This window comes from Lissotriton helveticus, chromosome 4_2 (genome assembly GCF_964261635.1).
Source record: "Lissotriton helveticus chromosome 4_2, aLisHel1.1, whole genome shotgun sequence".
Classification (NCBI taxonomy): domain Eukaryota; kingdom Metazoa; phylum Chordata; class Amphibia; order Caudata; family Salamandridae; genus Lissotriton; species Lissotriton helveticus.
This window is the reverse complement of record NC_136064.1, coordinates 116,557,194-116,576,839: the sequence shown is the minus strand read 5'-3', so window position 1 is coordinate 116,576,839 and position 19,646 is coordinate 116,557,194. Positions and strand designations below refer to the sequence as shown.

General features: G+C 42.7%; 1 protein-coding gene across 1 annotated transcript in view; it reads left to right on the top strand.

Annotated features, from left to right (window-relative positions):
- LOC144752068 (nicotinamide N-methyltransferase-like) overlaps positions 1–19,646 on the top strand; it is an 85,344-nt gene that overhangs the window by 24,412 nt on the left and 41,286 nt on the right. Inside the window, exon 2 of the mRNA XM_078640019.1 lies at positions 12,015–12,222. Within this exon, the coding sequence (XP_078496145.1) occupies positions 12,015–12,222 (208 nt within the window). The remainder of the gene's footprint in view (positions 1–12,014; positions 12,223–19,646) is intronic.

Genomic DNA, 19,646 nt, shown 5'->3' with positions numbered 1-19,646 from the left:
CTGACCCTGTTGCCCCATGGGAACAGTCCAGTCCGAACTACAAAAGCCATGTCCTTCCCAGAACGGAATCAAGCATCCGAGGACCGGACCGGTTTCGAGGTAACACCTCTCTTCAGCCCGGCTAGCTTGACTCCAAGTGGTGTGGAGTGCCTGGGACCCACGTCTGGGCATCCCCAGCGCACTTAGGGCGGCAATTGCAAAAACAACAAGTGATGGACTGAATGTGGATCAATGTCACACACTCCCCCAGTCAAAAGATCTGGGCCCAAATCCATCGTCAAACATGAGCGGCGGCCACTGCTGATTGGCGAGTTAGTCTCGAGCACGGGAGAGACCCTCACAGATGAGGAGCAGATTGTGGGGGAATTCAGGCGGTACTACTCCGCTCTATACGAATCAAAATCGATGGGGCTGGATGGGGCAATAGACGACTACCTGAGTTATATCCAGATGCCACAACTGTCTGATTCGCAAAGAGAATTCCTTATGATGCCCATCCAGAGGGAGGAAATAGAGGAGGCATTAGATAGTATGAGGGTGGGCAGCGCACCGGGCGCTGACGGACTTACTGTCGGCTTCTACAAATCGTTTAAAGAACTCCTGGTCCCCTACCTCTCAGCATTATTTGATGACATATGCTTAGAAGGATCCATGCCCCTGACGATGCGAGAGGCACTCATCATAACGATACTCAAACCTGGGAAACCTCCCACGGAATGCGGTTCGTACAGACCCCTCTCCTTGATTAACGTGGATGCTAAGTTGTATGCGAAGGTGCTGGCAATGCGTCTCGCTCTCCTCGCCCCTAAACTGGTGGCCCCGGAACAGGCAGGTTTTATCCCATCTAGGAACCTCACATACAACATTCGTACAGTCCTGGGGACGATGCAGCACGTGAAGCCGGAGAATAAGGCATTAGCGATATTCCTGGATATGGAGAAAGCCTTCGACTCTGTAGAGTGGCCTTTCATGTCCAGAGAACTTAGGAAACTGGGACTAGGTGAGACCTTTTTACAAATGATAGGCGCCTTGTACTACAAACCAAAGGCCAGGCTACGAATTGGTGATACGGTCACGGAGTGGTTTGGGATTGGCAGGGGCACTCGACAGGGCTGCCCGCTCTCCCCGTTGTTATACGCTCTAGTAGCGGAACCCCTAGCGTGTGCGCTCCGAGAGTACCACAGCCATGAAGGTATTAATTTCCCTACATACAGGATATGCATATCCACGTACGCCGACGACACGCTTTTGTATGTCCGGGACCCGGAGCTTAACCTCGCGCCTGTACTAAGGGAGGTAGTACAGTTTGGAGCCCTATCTGGTCTAAAGGTAAACTGGTCTAAATCGGTGGCATTCCCGCTGACGCCGGTGACAAAGGAATTTGTCATGGACTACCCACTGCAGTGGTCGGAGGATCCGGTCAGGTATTTAGGCATAAAACTACACCCGGACCCGGAGGTATTGATCAGGGAAAATTACGGAGTGGCTTACATGAAACTGGTTGACGATGTAGACAGATGGTGTAGGCTGCCGCTGTCCCTTGAGGGTCGTATTGCGCTCATGAAAATGCTGGTGCTTCCGAGGTTCTTGTTTCTCTTTTGCAACCTCCCGGTGGTACTATCTAAGGCGTTTTTTAAAACACTGATTCAGACCCTCACGAGACTGGCATGGGGAGGTAAGCAACCGAGGGTTAAGTGGCAAATCCTGACTCTCCCATGTGACCAAGGTGGTTTGGGGGCCCCAGACGTGGAACAGTACTACAGGGTCACGCAAGCGATGCACCTGCACACTTGGATACATGGGGATGGTAATATTCCTCATGTAATTCTAGAGACGCTCTTCACAAAACCCCTCCACCCAGCGGCTACGGTGTTCGAACCGGCCACGCGACGGGTTGGCACTCTGGACTCTATTACGAGTACGAATCACGCATGGCACTCTTTGGCCAGAAGCCATGACTGCACACTGCTGTATTCCCCCCTGGTCCCGATTGAATGGGCCTTGTGGCTTCCACCGCTGAGAGAAAAGGGAGTCACGTGTGCCCTCAATCAGCTAGGCATACTCAAGTTGGGGGACATGTTCAGGGACGGGAAGGTGGTCACCTGGGAACAGGTGGCTCTACCACAGGTCGCTACGACGCTGCTGCATCGTTTCCATCTGCATAGAGTCCGCGCAGCGCTACAGGTGCTGCTGGGGCCGGATATGGAGGAACCCGCAGAATTACCAGAACTGTCTTTCGTCATAAAAACACAGTCGAGCAGCAAGATGATAACGCGACTGTACAGGATGGGGCAGTGTCACCGAAAGCAAGAACCCTCGAAGGCCCGACAGGCGTGGCAGCGAGACTTACAGATGGAGATAAGCGACGAAATGTGGCAATATTGCTGTCAGAACACGAAACGGGTGTCGCTGAATGCTAGACATAGGCTTGTTCATTTTAAGTTTTTACAGAGAGTGTATTACACTCCGGAACGCTTGCACAGGTATGGGCTACGGCAGACGCCGGAATGTGAGCGCTGCAGTGCGTCAGTGGCGGACTTCGTGCACTTGGCCTGGACCTGCCCGGGGATAAACACCTTCTGGGAAGAAGTCTTCCTTGAGTTGGGGCGGATTCTGGAGATGGAGCTCCCGGTGGACCCGGCACTAGCTCTGCTGGGGCATACCAGAGCCTTGCCCCCAGCTACACGTCGCCTGGCTGGCATAGGGTTACTTCTGGCTCGGAGAGCGATAGCAATGAGCTGGATGCGCGGCCCGCTTCCAACTAAAAAAGGATGGGAAAGGGCTCTGTTGTACAGTTGCACACAATCCCAGCTGTATAGTGAATTACTGCCACCTGTGAGCAGACCACGGAACTTCTGGGACCAGTACCTGACATACGTCTCGAATAGGAACGACACGGTGGAGGATCGGGAGGAGACAGAGGAGCAGCAGGAAGGGGGGGGACACCGGGGACTAGGCTATCTCAGGTTACATGGAGGCACCATGCGGGAGGGACATCAGGGTAATGCAGACACCAGAGACCTAGGGCACATAGGTGCATGCATGTGGGGTCCTTCAGGACAGGAACATAGAGTGTATGAATAAATGGAGGGGTGGAGTGGGGGCGAGAGGATTCGGCTGAGGCTAGTGACACGTAACTTTGAGTAGGCAGTTGCACACGGGAAGAGGCACACAGGCAGTTGAGGGGGGAGGGGAGGGACGTTGTGGGCAAGTTGGGTTAAGGGAGTTAGATTTCGACCACGTAGATGAATGCGCGCACTGAAAGAGACTACCAATACAGCGCTAGAGAAAGCAGAGGTTGCCCTCCTGTAGTGCTGGAGGGTATTGACTTGGGACATTTGCGTCAATGCATGAAACTGTTGTAATGGTATTTGAAGCCCAGGTAACTGGAACGGGTGACGCCGGTAACACTTTTAGCATAATTTATAACTTTCTCCCAGTCAGGAACACTGGAACAGCATATTGTATTGACGAGATCCTAGATTGCTGCCGGCCCCAGGGTTGTAGGCGGAAAGCTGTGTGCATGCATGGATAGTGAATAAAAGTTTATAAAAAAAAAAAGAAAAAAAAAGTGGCCATTATATACTCATCCTTTCAAAATACACCTATTGAATTTCCTTCCTCATCCCACATGGCTCTGACCCAACTGAAGGTATTTGATCCAGTAGACCTTCCTACTACTCAGCGTCTTCTAAGCAATTTAAAGTCAGGCTCGCCGAATGATCCTGCACCCCCTACCATATTAAACCTGGTATCAGACACTGTTGCCCCAGTTATTCAGGAGGTGAATAATGCTTCTCTGACCTCAGGCCTGGTTCCGCCTACTTGGAAACAGGCTAAAGTTAAGGCTCTGTTGAAGAAACCTAACCTTAACCCTGAAGACTGGGCAAACTACCGCCCCATCTCCCTTCTGCCCACTATTAGCAAACTCACGGAGAAATATGTTAATTCTCTATTGGCTACTTTTCTGGAGGATAACCATTCCTTCCATACCACACAGACAGGGTTTAGGAGAAACCAGGGCACTGAAACAGCTCTCATATCAGAGGTTGAGGAAGCAAGGAAGATCGTAGACAATGGAAACCATGCGGCCATATTACTATTAGATCTTAGCGCGGCCTTCGACACCGTGAACCACTCCATCCTGTTACACAGGCTGGAGGAAGTTGGTGTCTCGGGCCGCGCTCTACAGTGGGTGCATTCTTTCCTGTCTGATAGGACCTTTGTGGTCTTTGAAAACGAGGCTTCCTTCCCCCAAATGTGTCTTAATTGCGGTGTTCCCCAGGGATCGTCCCTCAGCCCTACCTTATTTAATATTTACATGAGGCCTTTGGCTGAGGTGGTGCTTCCCTGGGGAGTACAACTCGTAACATACGCAGATGACACACAACTGATTATTTCATTAACCACACATGATGCCCCTTTTGCAAACCTCTCCATCTGCCTTAATAGAGTCCGGGAATGGATGGATGAATCCTTCCTAAAACTTAATGGGGCAAAAACAGAGGTGATGATGCTGGGACACAAGGCACCTACCACAGTGGAGGAATGGTGGTCGGATAGCTTGGGCCAACCACCCAAGCCCAAGACTCAAATCAAGAGCCTTGGGGTGTGGATGGACCCAGCTCTTAACTTTTCAGTACAGGCCCGGAAGGTAGCTGCTACAACCTATGCACTCATGAGGCTTCTGAGGAAAATTATCATCCTTCTCCCCTTCGAAGCCAGAAGGATTCTAGTTCAGGCGTTGATATTATCACGCCTAGATTACTCAAATGCACTATATCTAGGGGCCCCTCAAGGGACAATTAAGATACTGCAGACTGCGCAGAACTGCGCTGCACGTATGTTGATGAACGTCCCACGGAGAACATCTGCCAAACCTGCACTCCGCCAGCTGCATTGGCTTCCAGTGCAACAGAGGATCGAATTTAAAGCTCTGGTCACGGTCCATAAAGTAGTTCATAAAACAGGACCTCCATTGATGCAATCATTATTCTGCCCGTATTCCCCTGGTCGGGAATTAAGATCCCATAACAAAAATCTCTTGACAGTCCCTAAAACAAGGAAAGTGCGTATGGGTGGTCGACGCTTCTCCCTACAGGCCTCAAAACTCTGGAACAATCTTCCACTCTCCATCAGAATGGAAAGTAACCATCTTAGTTTCAGGAAAATGCTAAAAACCCTCCTGTTTGTTTAGCCTTGGTGAATGAACGTTGGTCTAAAGCGCTGGGATACCTTCGGGTAGCCATGAGCGATACAAATACGTAATCATTCATTCATTCATTCATTCATTCATTCATCATTCATTCATTCAGAACTGTGCCTACACATTAAGCTTTAGTTCTATTTTATGGGTTGGATACGTATTGATTGTGGATATTAGATAAGAGGATTTATCCCTTCCCCCTTCCCCCTCTTTACCCTTGAGGCCCGTGAGCCAGTGTTGTATATAGACACTATTTCTATAACTTTCCCATGTTCTTAAAAGCCTGTAGCATATATGTACCTGTTTGGAATGGGTCAATACGATGTCAATGAGTACCATGATATGTGCTTGCCCAACAACGGCAATACCAATAAATGCAATGTCAACGTTTGCCATCATCTCAGCCTGCACAACCTTGCTGATACCAAAAGTAGCAATATCAATGTATGCCATAATCCATGTATGAATGAAAATATTATTACCAGTAAAAGGGTTGTCAATGTACGTCACCTAGAAATAAACAACCATGTCAATGTTGGTCAAAACAACACCAATTGACACTATGACAACTATACACAAATTATTGAGAACGTTGATAAAAATGACACCAGTGACTGCCATGTTATTTTCAGGAGTTCCAGTAAACTTGCATCATTGCCGTAGAATTAACCCAATGTGATCTCACCATCAACCCAGAATCATAGATAGGTCATCACAGGCCCTGCGACCCACACCCAAGCCTCTCGAATAACAGTTCACAGGTCGGATTTCTCAGAACCCAAAAGACAAATGCTCACCCAACAGAAACTTTAATCAATCCTACAGGTGGATAGTTGCACCACAAACAGGTCCGCTGAAATTGTCCCCAAACAAACACATTAGGCCAAAGGCTCTCATTCCCCAAAATACCGCAAAGGCAGATACCACATATAGATAGAAACACTCAGCCAATCAGGACATGCGATGCACACCACACATGGTGATCACTTGTTCCTCATGTGGTACCTGCCATGCCTGCGATCAAATCATCCCAGGCAACTCATGGACTTATAGAAATAAAACTGGCCAGTTCAGAGAGATGACAAATTGCAAAACATCTAATGCAATTTACTTAATTCTATGCCCTTGCAACCTTGGCTACATAGGAGAGACTGCGAGAGAATTTCGCGTGAGATTCTCGGAGCATAAATCAGCTGTTAGAACTAAAAAAAACAACGCTCCTATGGTAGCACACTATACCCAATTTGGTCACACAGAAAAGGATATGCGTTGGCAGATCTTAGAACGGGTTCAGTACCACCCTGGGAAAGACATGACCAAACTAAGGAAACAGCGGGAAACCTTCTGGATATTCCATCTAGACACGGTACGCCATGGGCATAATGAAGAAATCTGCTGGATTATCACAGAGTAGGCGCATCAATTCCAGCCCGACCCTTTTAAAATATCAGTGGGCAATGCCAATATGCATAGATTTTTTGGATGTAGATTAAAAATATGCTGTGATGAGTCCAATTTCTTACATCATCGAAACTATGCCATATAGATACATGCCTAGGGTCTGCATATTTCCATTTAGATGGTCCACAGACAACCAGTTGACTGTATTATACTACAACTTTGTAGTTGCTTGATGTAAGGCTTTTTGCCTGGCTAGGCACTAACTGCCTACATCAACAATAACCTAAAACGATGAAAAGACATCGAATTCAATATAATAATCAAATCAGTGGTTAAACCGATCAGACTGGGCATTCAGCTCAATTAAACTCCTAAAAACAAACTACAATTTATAACATAAGGCATGGATATTTAAATCAATAGAGGTATTCTCCATTGTCCAGCGCCATGTTAAAAACTCTACTTCCACACTTACTATGAGTCCCCTCTTTGTGTCGATCAGGTTTCCTGAAAACACACTTGCGCATAGTCCTACAGCTATGTCTATGCTTTAGGAACCGATCCGGCTGTAAACAATTAAGCTTGAGTTACCGCCATAAAAACGAACAGCGCACCAGTGATCGATGTCAGTGGCAGTGACATCGGCCGGAGGCGCCCCTCGGAAGACGTGATTCCATAGGTCCACAGGTAAGCATTACACCCCAGCGCTGCTCCCTCATGTTATGTGATGCCGTTTTTTCAACCCATTTTAAAGTAGAACTCCGTCCTGAGTAATCGCCCTGTCTCCTGCGTTTTAGATAAACATTGCCGGAAAGGAATATGAACAGCTTCACAATAATGGGCTTGGAAAGTTAACATATAGGTAAGAAAAAGAAATGTTGTCGTTTTACGACACAGAGCTCCCTAAACCTAATTAATACAGACATGTGGTAGCCAGTAACATCCTAGTAGGTCTGACGGACCAAAAGGGAGCCTCAGGGGGAATGCAGATCTATTAAACAACACGAGCAATTAGTTGCTCTAACAATAAGAAAGCCAACTGGGGCCTATCGTCTCATAACACTAAGCTAAAAATAATATTACAGCAAAAGAAACTTCATTGCATATATATCCTTGCAGTTTGACAGTCTGCAGGCAATTATGCCAATCTAACTTATCTATTTCACGTAGACAGATGGAAAGGCTTTGTTCAAGATACCAGACCCATTTCCCGCGTGTCTTTATTTATTTCAGGACCACAAATTACCAGCGTCGAGATGGGTAAAAGCCCCTTGAAGTGAACAAAATAGCTAAATAAACAGTCAGTCTGCACAGGATCCAGACTCAAACCGGTAAAACTGCTATAATGATAAACCCGGATACTTTTGTATGGTAAATTATCAAGTCGCATACCGTATTGGGGTATATACATATATATATTTCCTCTGCAGGAAAACGAATCTGCCACCTTTGTCATTATTTTTGAAACCAGTGGAGATTTTCTGCTTGGCCATACTGAAAATATAAAACAAGTCACAGGTAGTTTTACATCTGTTTCTAAACCGCTCTATGACAGCATGTTGCATGAAAGTCAAGCTCATATAAGTCAGTAAAAGAGAAGGGACACAAACCTTTTCTCTTTTTTCCTTTTAAAACTCTGGGATCACCCTATTCTTCGTTAAATAAGGTTTTCTTTAAACTTTGGGATATAAGGTACCATTTGCTTTAGGCACCTGATCTCCCGTCTATGTCTGCGATTTCATCACATACAAGCACATGGCATGTACAGTTTATCGAATCAGAAATGTATATTAAGGATGCACAGACACTAATGATGGAATTTATGTTCTCATTTCAGACAAATGTGAACCCCCTGTTTTTAATAGTATGTTGTCCAGTTTACATGTTGGCCCTGAGGAAGGTGATGTAAAGCAATGATACCACCGAAACGTACGTAGGCCGTACGCACCAGAGACCCTCACACAAACCACAACTATAATTTTGGAGAAAGAAAGAAATATAGTGCGAAAAGACTATTTATCCCTAGTACTAAATTAATATCTTGAGGAGTCTACAAAAGGACACAACATATGTATTCGCCTTTTTCACTGTGTTTGTTATGATAGTTTTGTCAGGATAGTGAGTATGAGAGATTGAGTATGTATGACTGATGGTGTGAAAGATAGAAACAATGCTTTGGGGTTCCGGATAAGAAAAGTATTAACTTTGTATTTTTACATTTATCTGTATATATGTCTTCATGTCACTGTATAAAATATAATCTTGAAAAGATTGTCACTAAAAAATGAGAAAAACAAAAATGAAATAAGAATGATATAAAATAAAAGTAATGAAGAAACTGAACATCAAATATAAGTGAATGATTTCAGTATTATGTTTGCATCCTTTGTAAATTGTAAATGAGCAGTAATGCCTAGTTGTAAATGAATATAGGTCAATATAGAGGTTTTCTAGTTTGCTGCTGGTTTGCCACTCCCTCCTCTAGACCTGAAAGTATTACTGGGAGTACCCTTGTTACCCAAGCAATATCAATGTATGCCATAATCCATGTATGAATGAAAATATTATTACCAGTAAAAGGGTTGTCAATGTACGTCACCTAGAAATAAACAACCATGTCAATGTTGGTCAAAACAACACCAATTGACACTATGACAACTATACACAAATTATTGAGAACGTTGATAAAAATGACACCAGTGACTGCCATGTTATTTTCAGGAGTTCCAGTAAACTTGCATCATTGCCGTAGAATTAACCCAATGTGATCTCACCATCAACCCAGAATCATAGATAGGTCATCACAGGCCCTGCGACCCACACCCAAGCCTCTCGAATAACAGTTCACAGGTCGGATTTCTCAGAACCCAAAAGACAAATGCTCACCCAACAGAAACTTTAATCAATCCTACAGGTGGATAGTTGCACCACAAACAGGTCCGCTGAAATTGTCCCCAAACAAACACATTAGGCCAAAGGCTCTCATTCCCCAAAATACCGCAAAGGCAGATACCACATATAGATAGAAACACTCAGCCAATCAGGACATGCGATGCACACCACACATGGTGATCACTTGTTCCTCATGCTGGATAACTGAACACAGAAACGCTGGCCCACACCAGCTCTCCCCAAGTTTAAGAGCTATCTGCGTCCTTATCAGATGCCCAAAAATGTTAATTTATGACTGAAAAGCTTTTCAAGAATTCAGAAATGGGTTTAGTATACCTCACTAGATGTGAATAAAAAATAGCCAAAAACGCTGTACATAGAGAGACTTTCCTCAGGTGCATTTTGTCGAGACTGCCTGGGCCGCTGTGTTAAATGAAAAGAACTTGTTCCTGTTTTGCCAAACGCCTCTTATTTCATATCTTTAAGGTACATTCATAACCATGCAACATTTTGGTGAGCCAGATAGGAAAGATTGTTTTATCTAGCCCAACTGCTGCTAAAGGACAAGGACCCTGACCCATATGGATTAATCTTTACAAACAAAGACTGGTCAGCAGACACCATAGTTGATTAGAAGTTCTGCTGAATCCAGGAGGTGGAGGTCATCCGGAAGCAGCCATCACAGTGTATTAGACTACATCTGATCCTTAGTCCCAGTAAGTGGTGTATGGAAAACTAGGACAAGTGTAGATAATTTTTTGCTTTTTGTCTAGTCAGCATGCTAGTGAGGGTGAAAGTGGCTACTACTGTTTTGGGACCAAGGGGATGCTTCTTCTCTAGGTGGCATTAGGGGATTGCAAGGACCTTTAGGCATGGATCAGAGGTACGCTTCATCCCAGGTTGTTAGCACGAGGCTACTTTGGTTATGCTACAGAGGTACACATGGGCCCAGAGTGTTATATAGGGCTACCACCGTGATATTACTTTTTTGCCAATTTGTTTTCTTAGGGACTGCTTGTTTTACAACTGGCCGCATCTTAAAGAAGTTAAAAACATTTTATTGTTCTTTTCTGCTTGCACTGCTCATCATTAGGCAGTCAGTACACACTGTCCCTAGGTGGGATATAGGGTATAATTCGGACTCTAGGGAAGATTCAGACTTTGGTGAGTAGGGCATAGCTTGTGTCTGGAATAGAAGGTCAATAATTGACAGGATACTCCTTTTTCTCCACACAAATAGTAACAAACTATCAGGCTCACTGAGCTCTGAGTGTTACACATAGCTTCCTCTGGCCTGAGGCTATAGGGAAAACCTTGATCAATCCCAGTGATAGACAATTGTACCACAAACAGGTCAGCGGTAATTAGCCCCAATAAAACAAGTTTGGACAAAGGATTACATTCTCCAAAAATACCACAAACTACTGATCAGGACACAATATGCACACCACACGGAGTTATCACGCTTTTTTCATGCTGGACATCTGGACACACACAAACCGGCCCACACTAGCCCTCTCTGAGGTCAAGAGTCATCTGTGTCCTTATCAGATCCCCAAACATGTTAATTTATGACTGAGATGCTTTGCAAGAAAACAGAAATGGGTTTATTGTGCCTCACCAGATGTGTATAAAACCACCCACAAACAGTGTACACCAAGAGACTTTCCTCAGTTGCATTCTGTCAAGACTATCCTATCTCCTGTTGTTAATTAAACAAACTTGTTCCTGTTTTGCCAAATTCCTCTTGTCCTTTTATTACTTTATGGTAAATTTATATCTGAGCAACAGGTTGAGTCTGTTAATATGAAAGACACAAGAAGCAATGCGTGAGACCGTTTCAGGGAAAGGTTGTGAATGAGAGGTACAGAGGGAAAGAGAGTGGAGCAGCACAACTGCATAAAATGAGAGGTGAAAAAAGCAAGTGAAGAAGGAGAGAGAATTGAAATGAAAGAGACAGAAACAGGGAAACATTAAATAGAGAGTGAGGGGGAAAAAGGAAACATATCTCAGAAGTAAATAATGTTGTCTGCCCACCTTTTCATAACAGCACCATAGCTGTTTTGATAAATATTTTGCATATTCACTGCAAGAATACTTTAGAATTGGGATGCTGTAGTGTTGCTGATAATTGTCTTGACAATAGAGGCAACTCCATCTACAAGCTCAAAATCCTCCAATCCTCACTGAAGACCAAGAATGAAATGTATAAAAGTAAATGATACCCTTCACACTTTCCCACCACCCAGATACTGCAGCTGCATCCCAAATGACAGGCAGTAGGGCATTGACCATAAGGTGGTAGATCAGGGAAGTTATGAAGGTTAAATCAGAGCCTAAGAGGGTATGTTGTAGATGTATCTGTTCTGAGTAGACCGCAATACGTAACATATTAATATTAATGATGAGTAAAATGGACATACCCATTTACTTTCACTTGCTGATGAGGAAATGACATGTAACACATTATCGATTTCTGTTCACTCAAGTATAAAAGTTCTTTCTTTCTAAACAGGTTGTGTTAAAGGAGACTCCCTGATTGGATTATCCTATGGGCCTCACATTTATTACACTCTCCCAGCCTGTGAGTACTTCAACAAGATCACCTTTGCTTGCTCAGAGGATAAATCGATCCAGGAGATACAGAAATGGCTGAAGAATGAACCTGATGCTTTGGACTCGAGTCGTATAATAAAGAAGATTTGTGAGCTTCAGGGCAGTGGGTAAGGATCCAATTGTCTTACCTTATTGTCCTCTTCAGACTCTCACCTTATAAGCCTTAGAAAGAATGTGAGGATGATAAAGTAAAGTAAACATGCTAAGGGAGAATTTAAGAATGTGCTGATGTCGCTGATTAGGTAGAGGTCTGAAGAAGGGTAATCTTCGTTGTGCTATACGTGGTCTTCAATGATACCTTGACTCAGTTACTCACAATTCTATGTTCTGGCAGTCGCTGACACGATATATAATCTGGTTGCACAAGATGGTATAAAGCTACTTAAGGATGCCTGACCTGTGGCTTCATCTTTTCAATTGGGACAAGTGACGGTCAGTGACCTAAGATGTCTCTAGATGTCCATTCTGATGGACCAAGTTTAGCAAGAGGCCACCTTATAAGGACAGGTTGCAGCTGATCTTTATAAACAAAATTGTAACATCAAACAAACCCACCTCACTAATGCAAAGCCAATCTAGCCCCTCAATTCCTCAAGCCTCCCCTCCAATGTGTACACGCTCCCAACCAAAGATCCCAGCAACCAACCCACCCCCCTTTAATTTCATTTACTGTCCTTTCACAACTGACCCCAGCATCACTCTGATGGCCTCCTTCTGCCCAGGACCCCCAGCAAGGCCACAACCCTCAACTTAATCAAACCTAAACCTGACTGCTGCACTAAATCTTTCTCACCCTGGTGAATTGTTAACAGATCTGGACAGGGTCTTACTCTCACCAACGAGGTTGGCCCATTTCAGACCCCCTTTTCCTCACCATTCAATTTTGAATTCAGTTGGACGAGAACCCAAATGAGCTCCACAGCGACAAATCTTCACCTGCTTCACAGCCCATTCAACAAATGAATGCTCAACGAGCCATATGGAGAGTAATCCCATAATCGGTCTAGTAACACATCCTGAAACAAAAAGGTGGTGACTTTTCATTAGTGCATTACTGCATGCTCTCTTTGTGCGTAATTTAGCACAGACCACAGTCTGAAGATCATCACCCCGATTGCATAACCTCTCTCAGACAGCAGCCAGTTTGTTAGCTTCTGATGAAGTCCCTAATCTAACGGAGTGTGTTCCAAAATATTCTTCCTTGTTTTCATCCTCTTATGCCAGTGTTTTCTCCACCTGCCAATTTGAAATCCTCACAGGCCCCGACTCGCCTCAACTCACCCCCTATTGAAGGCAACAAAACACAGCCACCGCTCCCCGTCTGAGCCATCTTAGATTTGCACAAGGTTAAAGTCAATGATGTTCCTGACCATTCCACTTCATCTGTCTCAACACCATTTTACCTGCCAACCCTCAAAACCTCAGAAATTTCAAAGGCACTAAACACAACCACAAAATACCCAAATGTATCAGCAGAAATTCAAAACTGCTACATCATAGTCCACCCGCCATCCTAACGACCCCCTGAGATTTCTCATATCATAAGTAAATCTTGGTTTGGTTAGCTCCCAGTAACGCATCTAAACCCCTAAACTTCCAGAGTTATATATGTTGAGGGTAACCTCAAACATGACCACTCTGATTCCCAAGGAATAATGAAAATGGATCTAACAATTTTGTTTTTCACTATTGCACACTAAGGTATCACAAAGAAAAGATACAAGAATGCATTTTTTTTTATTTAATTTTTTTTATTGAGATTCTTAAGTGCTGTGCTTAGTCATGAAACAGAAAACAGAGTCCATATTATAGTTTTCACAATATACACTATACAATCGTGTCTAAAATTTTAATCAAAATTGTTCCCCCATATTTTATCAAATTTTCTCATCCCCCCAATTCTTAATGCATACATTTGCTCGCTTTTCTTGACTCTTTTCATTTTCTGCAGCCATTCCTGAATACAAGGAATCTGAACTGAAAGCTAATTCTGCTAAAGCAAGGATCAGGCAACCGCCATTACAATATACATTAATTTGGCCAACTGATCAGGAAGCGCAAGATCTAAATCAATACCATAAAGCATTAGTTTAATATTCAGAGGAGTTACAATCTTCAGTTAGTTTTGACAATATGAAAAAATATCGTCCCAGAATGGCTTAATTTTGGAACAATAAACAATAATATGAGACCAATTGGCCGGGGCATAATGCAAACATCTAAAACAATTAGCAGAGGTATTAGGATACATTTTAAATAACGCTGCAGGAGTACGATATAATAACCATTTTCCAAAATATAACATTCTGCGCCAATTGGCTCCTTTTAATACACTAAAATTAAGTTTATTTATACTCCTCCATGTACTCAAAGTTAACACATGATTCTCTTGGTTTAGCCATTTATCAATCGCTTTTGAATTAGTGCCGGTTTCCCGGCTCTGCGCTATGCATGTTTTCCACGCCCCAGGTTTCCTTGGCTGGTCGTCAAAGAAGATATCATTGGTCAATTGGGTAGGGAAGCTAGTTTGTTCGAGATCTAATTGCTCCAGGACTATATAAATTATATTGTATGAGCCAACCAATAAAAAATCTCCAGGAATCCGCGCCATCATCTCTGACGAAGTTATCCATAGACCGTTGTATACGAAATCCATGAATGTAATAAAACCTGCCCTAGCCTAATTGGCGACTATCTCAGGTCCTATTTTGATCCCTAAAAACGGAAACGCGCGTATTAGGGGCGTTGTTAAATTAAATAGGGAAAGAGCATATCTTTTAAGCATAATAGAGCGTTTTTTATGAAACCAAACCAGCATCTTATAGCGAGCATATTTTGGAAGTTTGAAAACCTGCAGGGGGGAGGGTATCTGAAATTCCGACCAAATTAAATTAAAAAAAAATTGATGAGCAATCCTTGACTGTTACTATAATTTTTGAATCTTGATATATATTGTGCAAAATTTGCGTTATAGTAGTCCCTTAAATTGGGCAGAGAAAGGCCTCCTAGATCTAGCTCCTCATAAGGAGTTTCGTTTGCAATCCGGGGTGTCTTTTTAGCCCAGACAAAGGCCGAAAATAAAGATTCCACCTTAGAAAAAAAAGGGCCTGGCAAAAAACAGGGAATGGTGGAAAATAAAAAATTACATAAAGGAAGGATGGACATTTTAATTAGAGCGACTCGCCCAAGAATGGAAAATGGGAGCGTATTCCACCGTGTAAGCATTGTACGTATTTTCTGAAGAAGGGGATCAAAATTAAGCCTATACAAATCATTCACTGAAGAGGAAAAAAAAAACAAGGTATCTTTTAGATTTATTATTAATACAAGAAGTGAGATCGGGATGTATGTCTGGAATTATTCCCCCACACACCAGAATTTCGGTCTTCTTTTTATTAATTTGGTATCCCCCAGAGCCTCAAATTCTTCGAAGATCTGAAGAGCCTGCATTTGGGATTGTGCATTAGGCTTAATTATCAACATAATATCATCCGCATAAAACGTAATCTTCGCCATGGACGGAATAGGAGGAACGATATACATACAATTCCTAATTGCTACTGCTAGAGGTTCGATAAAAAATGCAAACAGGGCAGGTGACAATGGGCAGCCTTGCCTCGGGCCCCGCTTGACTACCACTGTACCTACCATGGCGGTGTTGATAATGATATTGGCTTTCGCATCAGAGTATAAGTTTCGAATCAGATTGATGATTCCCCCAAGGATCCCAAAATTATGTAAAATAATAAAAAGAGTCTCCCATACTACCAAATCAAACGTTTTTCCGCATCTAAAAATAAAAACAATGCTGGAACCCCACGTGTTTCAAAATAATCTAAAGCCTCAATTAAGTAGTGTGTGTTGTAATCAGCTGTCGTCCTGCGATAAAGCCATTTTGATCTGGATGTATCAGATTTGTTTCAATAACATTGCAATTGAGAGTAATTTTGTAATGATTTTGTAGTCGGAGTTTAGTAGTGTGATAGGCCGATAAGAATTGGGGTCTTTAGCTACCTTCCCCTTCTTCAAAAGACTCACCACCGTACCCTCTCGAATGCCTCTGGGATTGGACCCCCTTCCAACATAGAATTAACTAATTGCAAAAAAAGAGCAGAAAAAACACTAAAGCAGGCCTTAAAAAACTCAGCGGGAAGCCCATCTGTGCCACAGGCCTTTCCATTTGGGAGGTTTTTTACTACGAGCTCCAATTCTTCCATCGAGAATGGGGTAATCATCGCCAAATAATCTGTATGGGAGAGCATAGGCAAAAAAAAATCCCAAAAATTCGGTTAATTTAGAGTGATCAATCTTATGTTGCTGACTGTAAATATTATTATAATGAGCAAACATTATTTCCCCTATATCCGCTAAATCTGAAACATCAACCTGAGTCACAGGGCATTGTCGCACCCAAATGAAATTTGCCGCAGCTTGTTCTCTAGCTTGCCAGGCAAGGAACTTCCCCGTGAAGTTGCTTTCCTCATAGATTTTTTGAGAATGCCTTCTAAACCTTTCCTCGCTCTGGGCGTAAAAATATGCTCACATTTAGCTTCATTTAACTGATTTTGAATATCGGGAGAGGAATTCTGTAGTCTTAGATCCGTCACCGTCTGAATTTTATGCTGCAACAAATTCTTAATAGACCTAGAAATAGCCAATGTAGCAGTATCCTTCCCAATAGCTATACCGCGAATAAACGCTTTCAATGAGTCCCAAAAAATGTTCAGTGGGGCTGTACCCATATTTCGCGCAATAAAATCTGTGATCTCTGATTTTAGCGAAGCAGCCCATAACTCCTCATTCAAATATGCTTTATTAAACACCCAGCGTTTAGGTATTTTCGTGACTATCCCCAAAATGAATTCAGCCACTAACATAGCGTGGTCGGAAAATCCATTATGTAAAAATTTCAAAAAACTTAAATTCAGCTGTCTTTAAACAAGAAAAAAATCGATATGAGAGGAAGGCTTGAACCTTCCTGACCAACACGAATACTCTTTTTTAAATGGATTTGGATTACGCCAGGGGTCACCTAAATCAAGTGTTATTATATAATTGCATATAGATTTCAGTGATTTGGATTTAGCTTGTTTACGTGAATGTGAGGTGGAGTCTAGCTTGGGATCCATAACAATTTTAAAATCACCTCCAATAACAATATCCCCTCCAACCATCAGTAATGATTGAAATACATCTTCATACATTCTAGAATTATCATCAACCGGGGCATAGAAACTTATAAAAGTGATGGGTCTTGGTCTGTTTAAGATTTTACATGTTACCCAACACCAACGACCCGGGCCGCCCTCACCTATTTGCAAAACTTCAGCTTGTATGTTCTTATTTAAGAAGACAGCAACACCCCGCTGTGATTAAGAAAATGACGAAAAGCCCTGATACGATGCCCATGTTTTAAACATAGACAATTCTTCAATTTTTGACAAGGAAATATGTGTTTCCTGTAGCAATATTTTAATCCATAATTCAATAGCACGCACTTTTTAAAATTATTTAACCCATTCACGTTAAAAGAAACTATTTTCAAACTTTCTCTAGTAGTCATTTTCATTTTTTTCATTTCATAAAAGCTTTATTCGATCATTAAAAACAATCATAAAAGCACACACAAAAAACATTTCATAAACAATTCATGGACAATTCTACCAGTAAAATATAACCAAGTGGGAGCGTTCATTAGAGGACAGAATACTCGTTATTATAACATCATTCAGGGACAATATCAGTTAAAGAAAAGACCATACTTTTCCTAGCAGCCATAGATTTCAGGATAAATGTTGCCGTAAAAAAACATATATCGGGCTCATCTAGCACAAATAGTAGGCTCATAGCAGTTTTGACAGTTGATACAGAGTATTTTATAAAAAGCGGCTTAAGATAGGCAATACAGAAATTTATATACAAATTACAGATAAGTAAAAAGTGCATAGTGCTCTGCTTTGAGACCCCATCACATGGACAAAATACGGAGGGGTGTTTTTTTATCAAGGGGAAAGCCACCAAGTTATGTACAATACCTAGTCTTAGTCTGGTAAGGACAAACTGGTGGGAGGGCCTAGTAACCACCCTTAGATATTTTTGGAAGCCAGGGCTAACCATATTTGAGTGATAAAATTGATTGGTTATAAGCTGCCTATCAGAGTCACTACGTACTTTAGCTTTTTTCCCCAAATAAATAATATCTTTGAGTTCCTTCTTTGGAATATCATTAGCACTAGCTGGGTTATCTAATACATTCAAATTGAATGTTTCGCTAAATGACATTACAACATAATTAAGCCATGGGATCAAAGAGCGTTTGTCCAGAACAAGGCAGTCACTGATAATGGTTCTTTTGAGACCAGTTTCCTCCTTCGTCCAAATGGATCTCCAGGCCATTAATGGTCTTAACCCAATAAGATCTGTCAAATGCTCCATCCCTACTTCCTGGTGGGATAGCCCAGTAGAGGCTGATGTTGGGAGGCAAAGGAGTTTTTTTAGGAATTTATTTTCCTCTCGTTGCAAATCCCCATGACGACAGTGGCCCCAAACACCTGATCCATATATTGATAAGCATCTGTGGCGGTAAATATGCAGCATATCACATATGCGCCGGTCCCCCAATTTAGAAGCAAATTTAATTACACCAAAGGCACTTTTAGCCATCTTTCCTTTGACATTTAAAATCTCCTTTGCCCACATGCCACTACTACTAAAAGTAATGCCTAGGTAACAGAATTTGTCTACCACTTGTATTTTATGTTCCTCTATGTGGAAGGGTCTCAGTTTCCTCACTTTTTTCCCGCATGACATAATGAAAGTTTTCGAGTTATTGATCTTCAGTTTCCTACCCTTGATGAAATCTGAGAATCTATCCATTAGTCTATTTATACCAACGGGTGTTCTTGATAAAAGGACCGTGTCATCTGCATAAAGCAGCACAGGAATATCTTGACCCTCGGCTTGCGGTGTATCGGAGTTGACCAATTTTAACTCTGCATCAATGGCATTAATAAAAAGGGGAAAATGGAGCGGGGCAAGGACACAGCCTTGCCTAATGCCTGATTTAACCTTGATGTTGTTGGTTTGACCAAATCCTATATGGGCAGATGGTTTGATATAAAGTCTGGCCAAGAAGTTAATGATTGCTACAGGGGCGCCCAGATCTAATAAGGTAGGCCACAATAGAGCATGATCGACCATGTCGAATGCGCTGGTTAAATCTGCAAAGCAGAGAAACAACAACGAGCCCTGCTTTGCACGCGTGTATTTCCCTATAATAAGGTCCAGGTTGATACACTGCTCAATGGTGCCGAGGCCCTTTCCGAACCCAAATTGCGATTGCGCAAGGATTCCATTATCCTCTGCCCACTCTTCCAATCTAAGCAGCAGCACCCTACTTATTTTCAGGGATGAGTCTAAAAGGGAAATAGGTCGATAGTTATTTGCTGCAGATCTATCTCCATTTTTAAAGATTGGAATAATAGTGGACTCTCCCCAAGTTGAAGGCGCACTTTCCACTGCTGCCGCATTG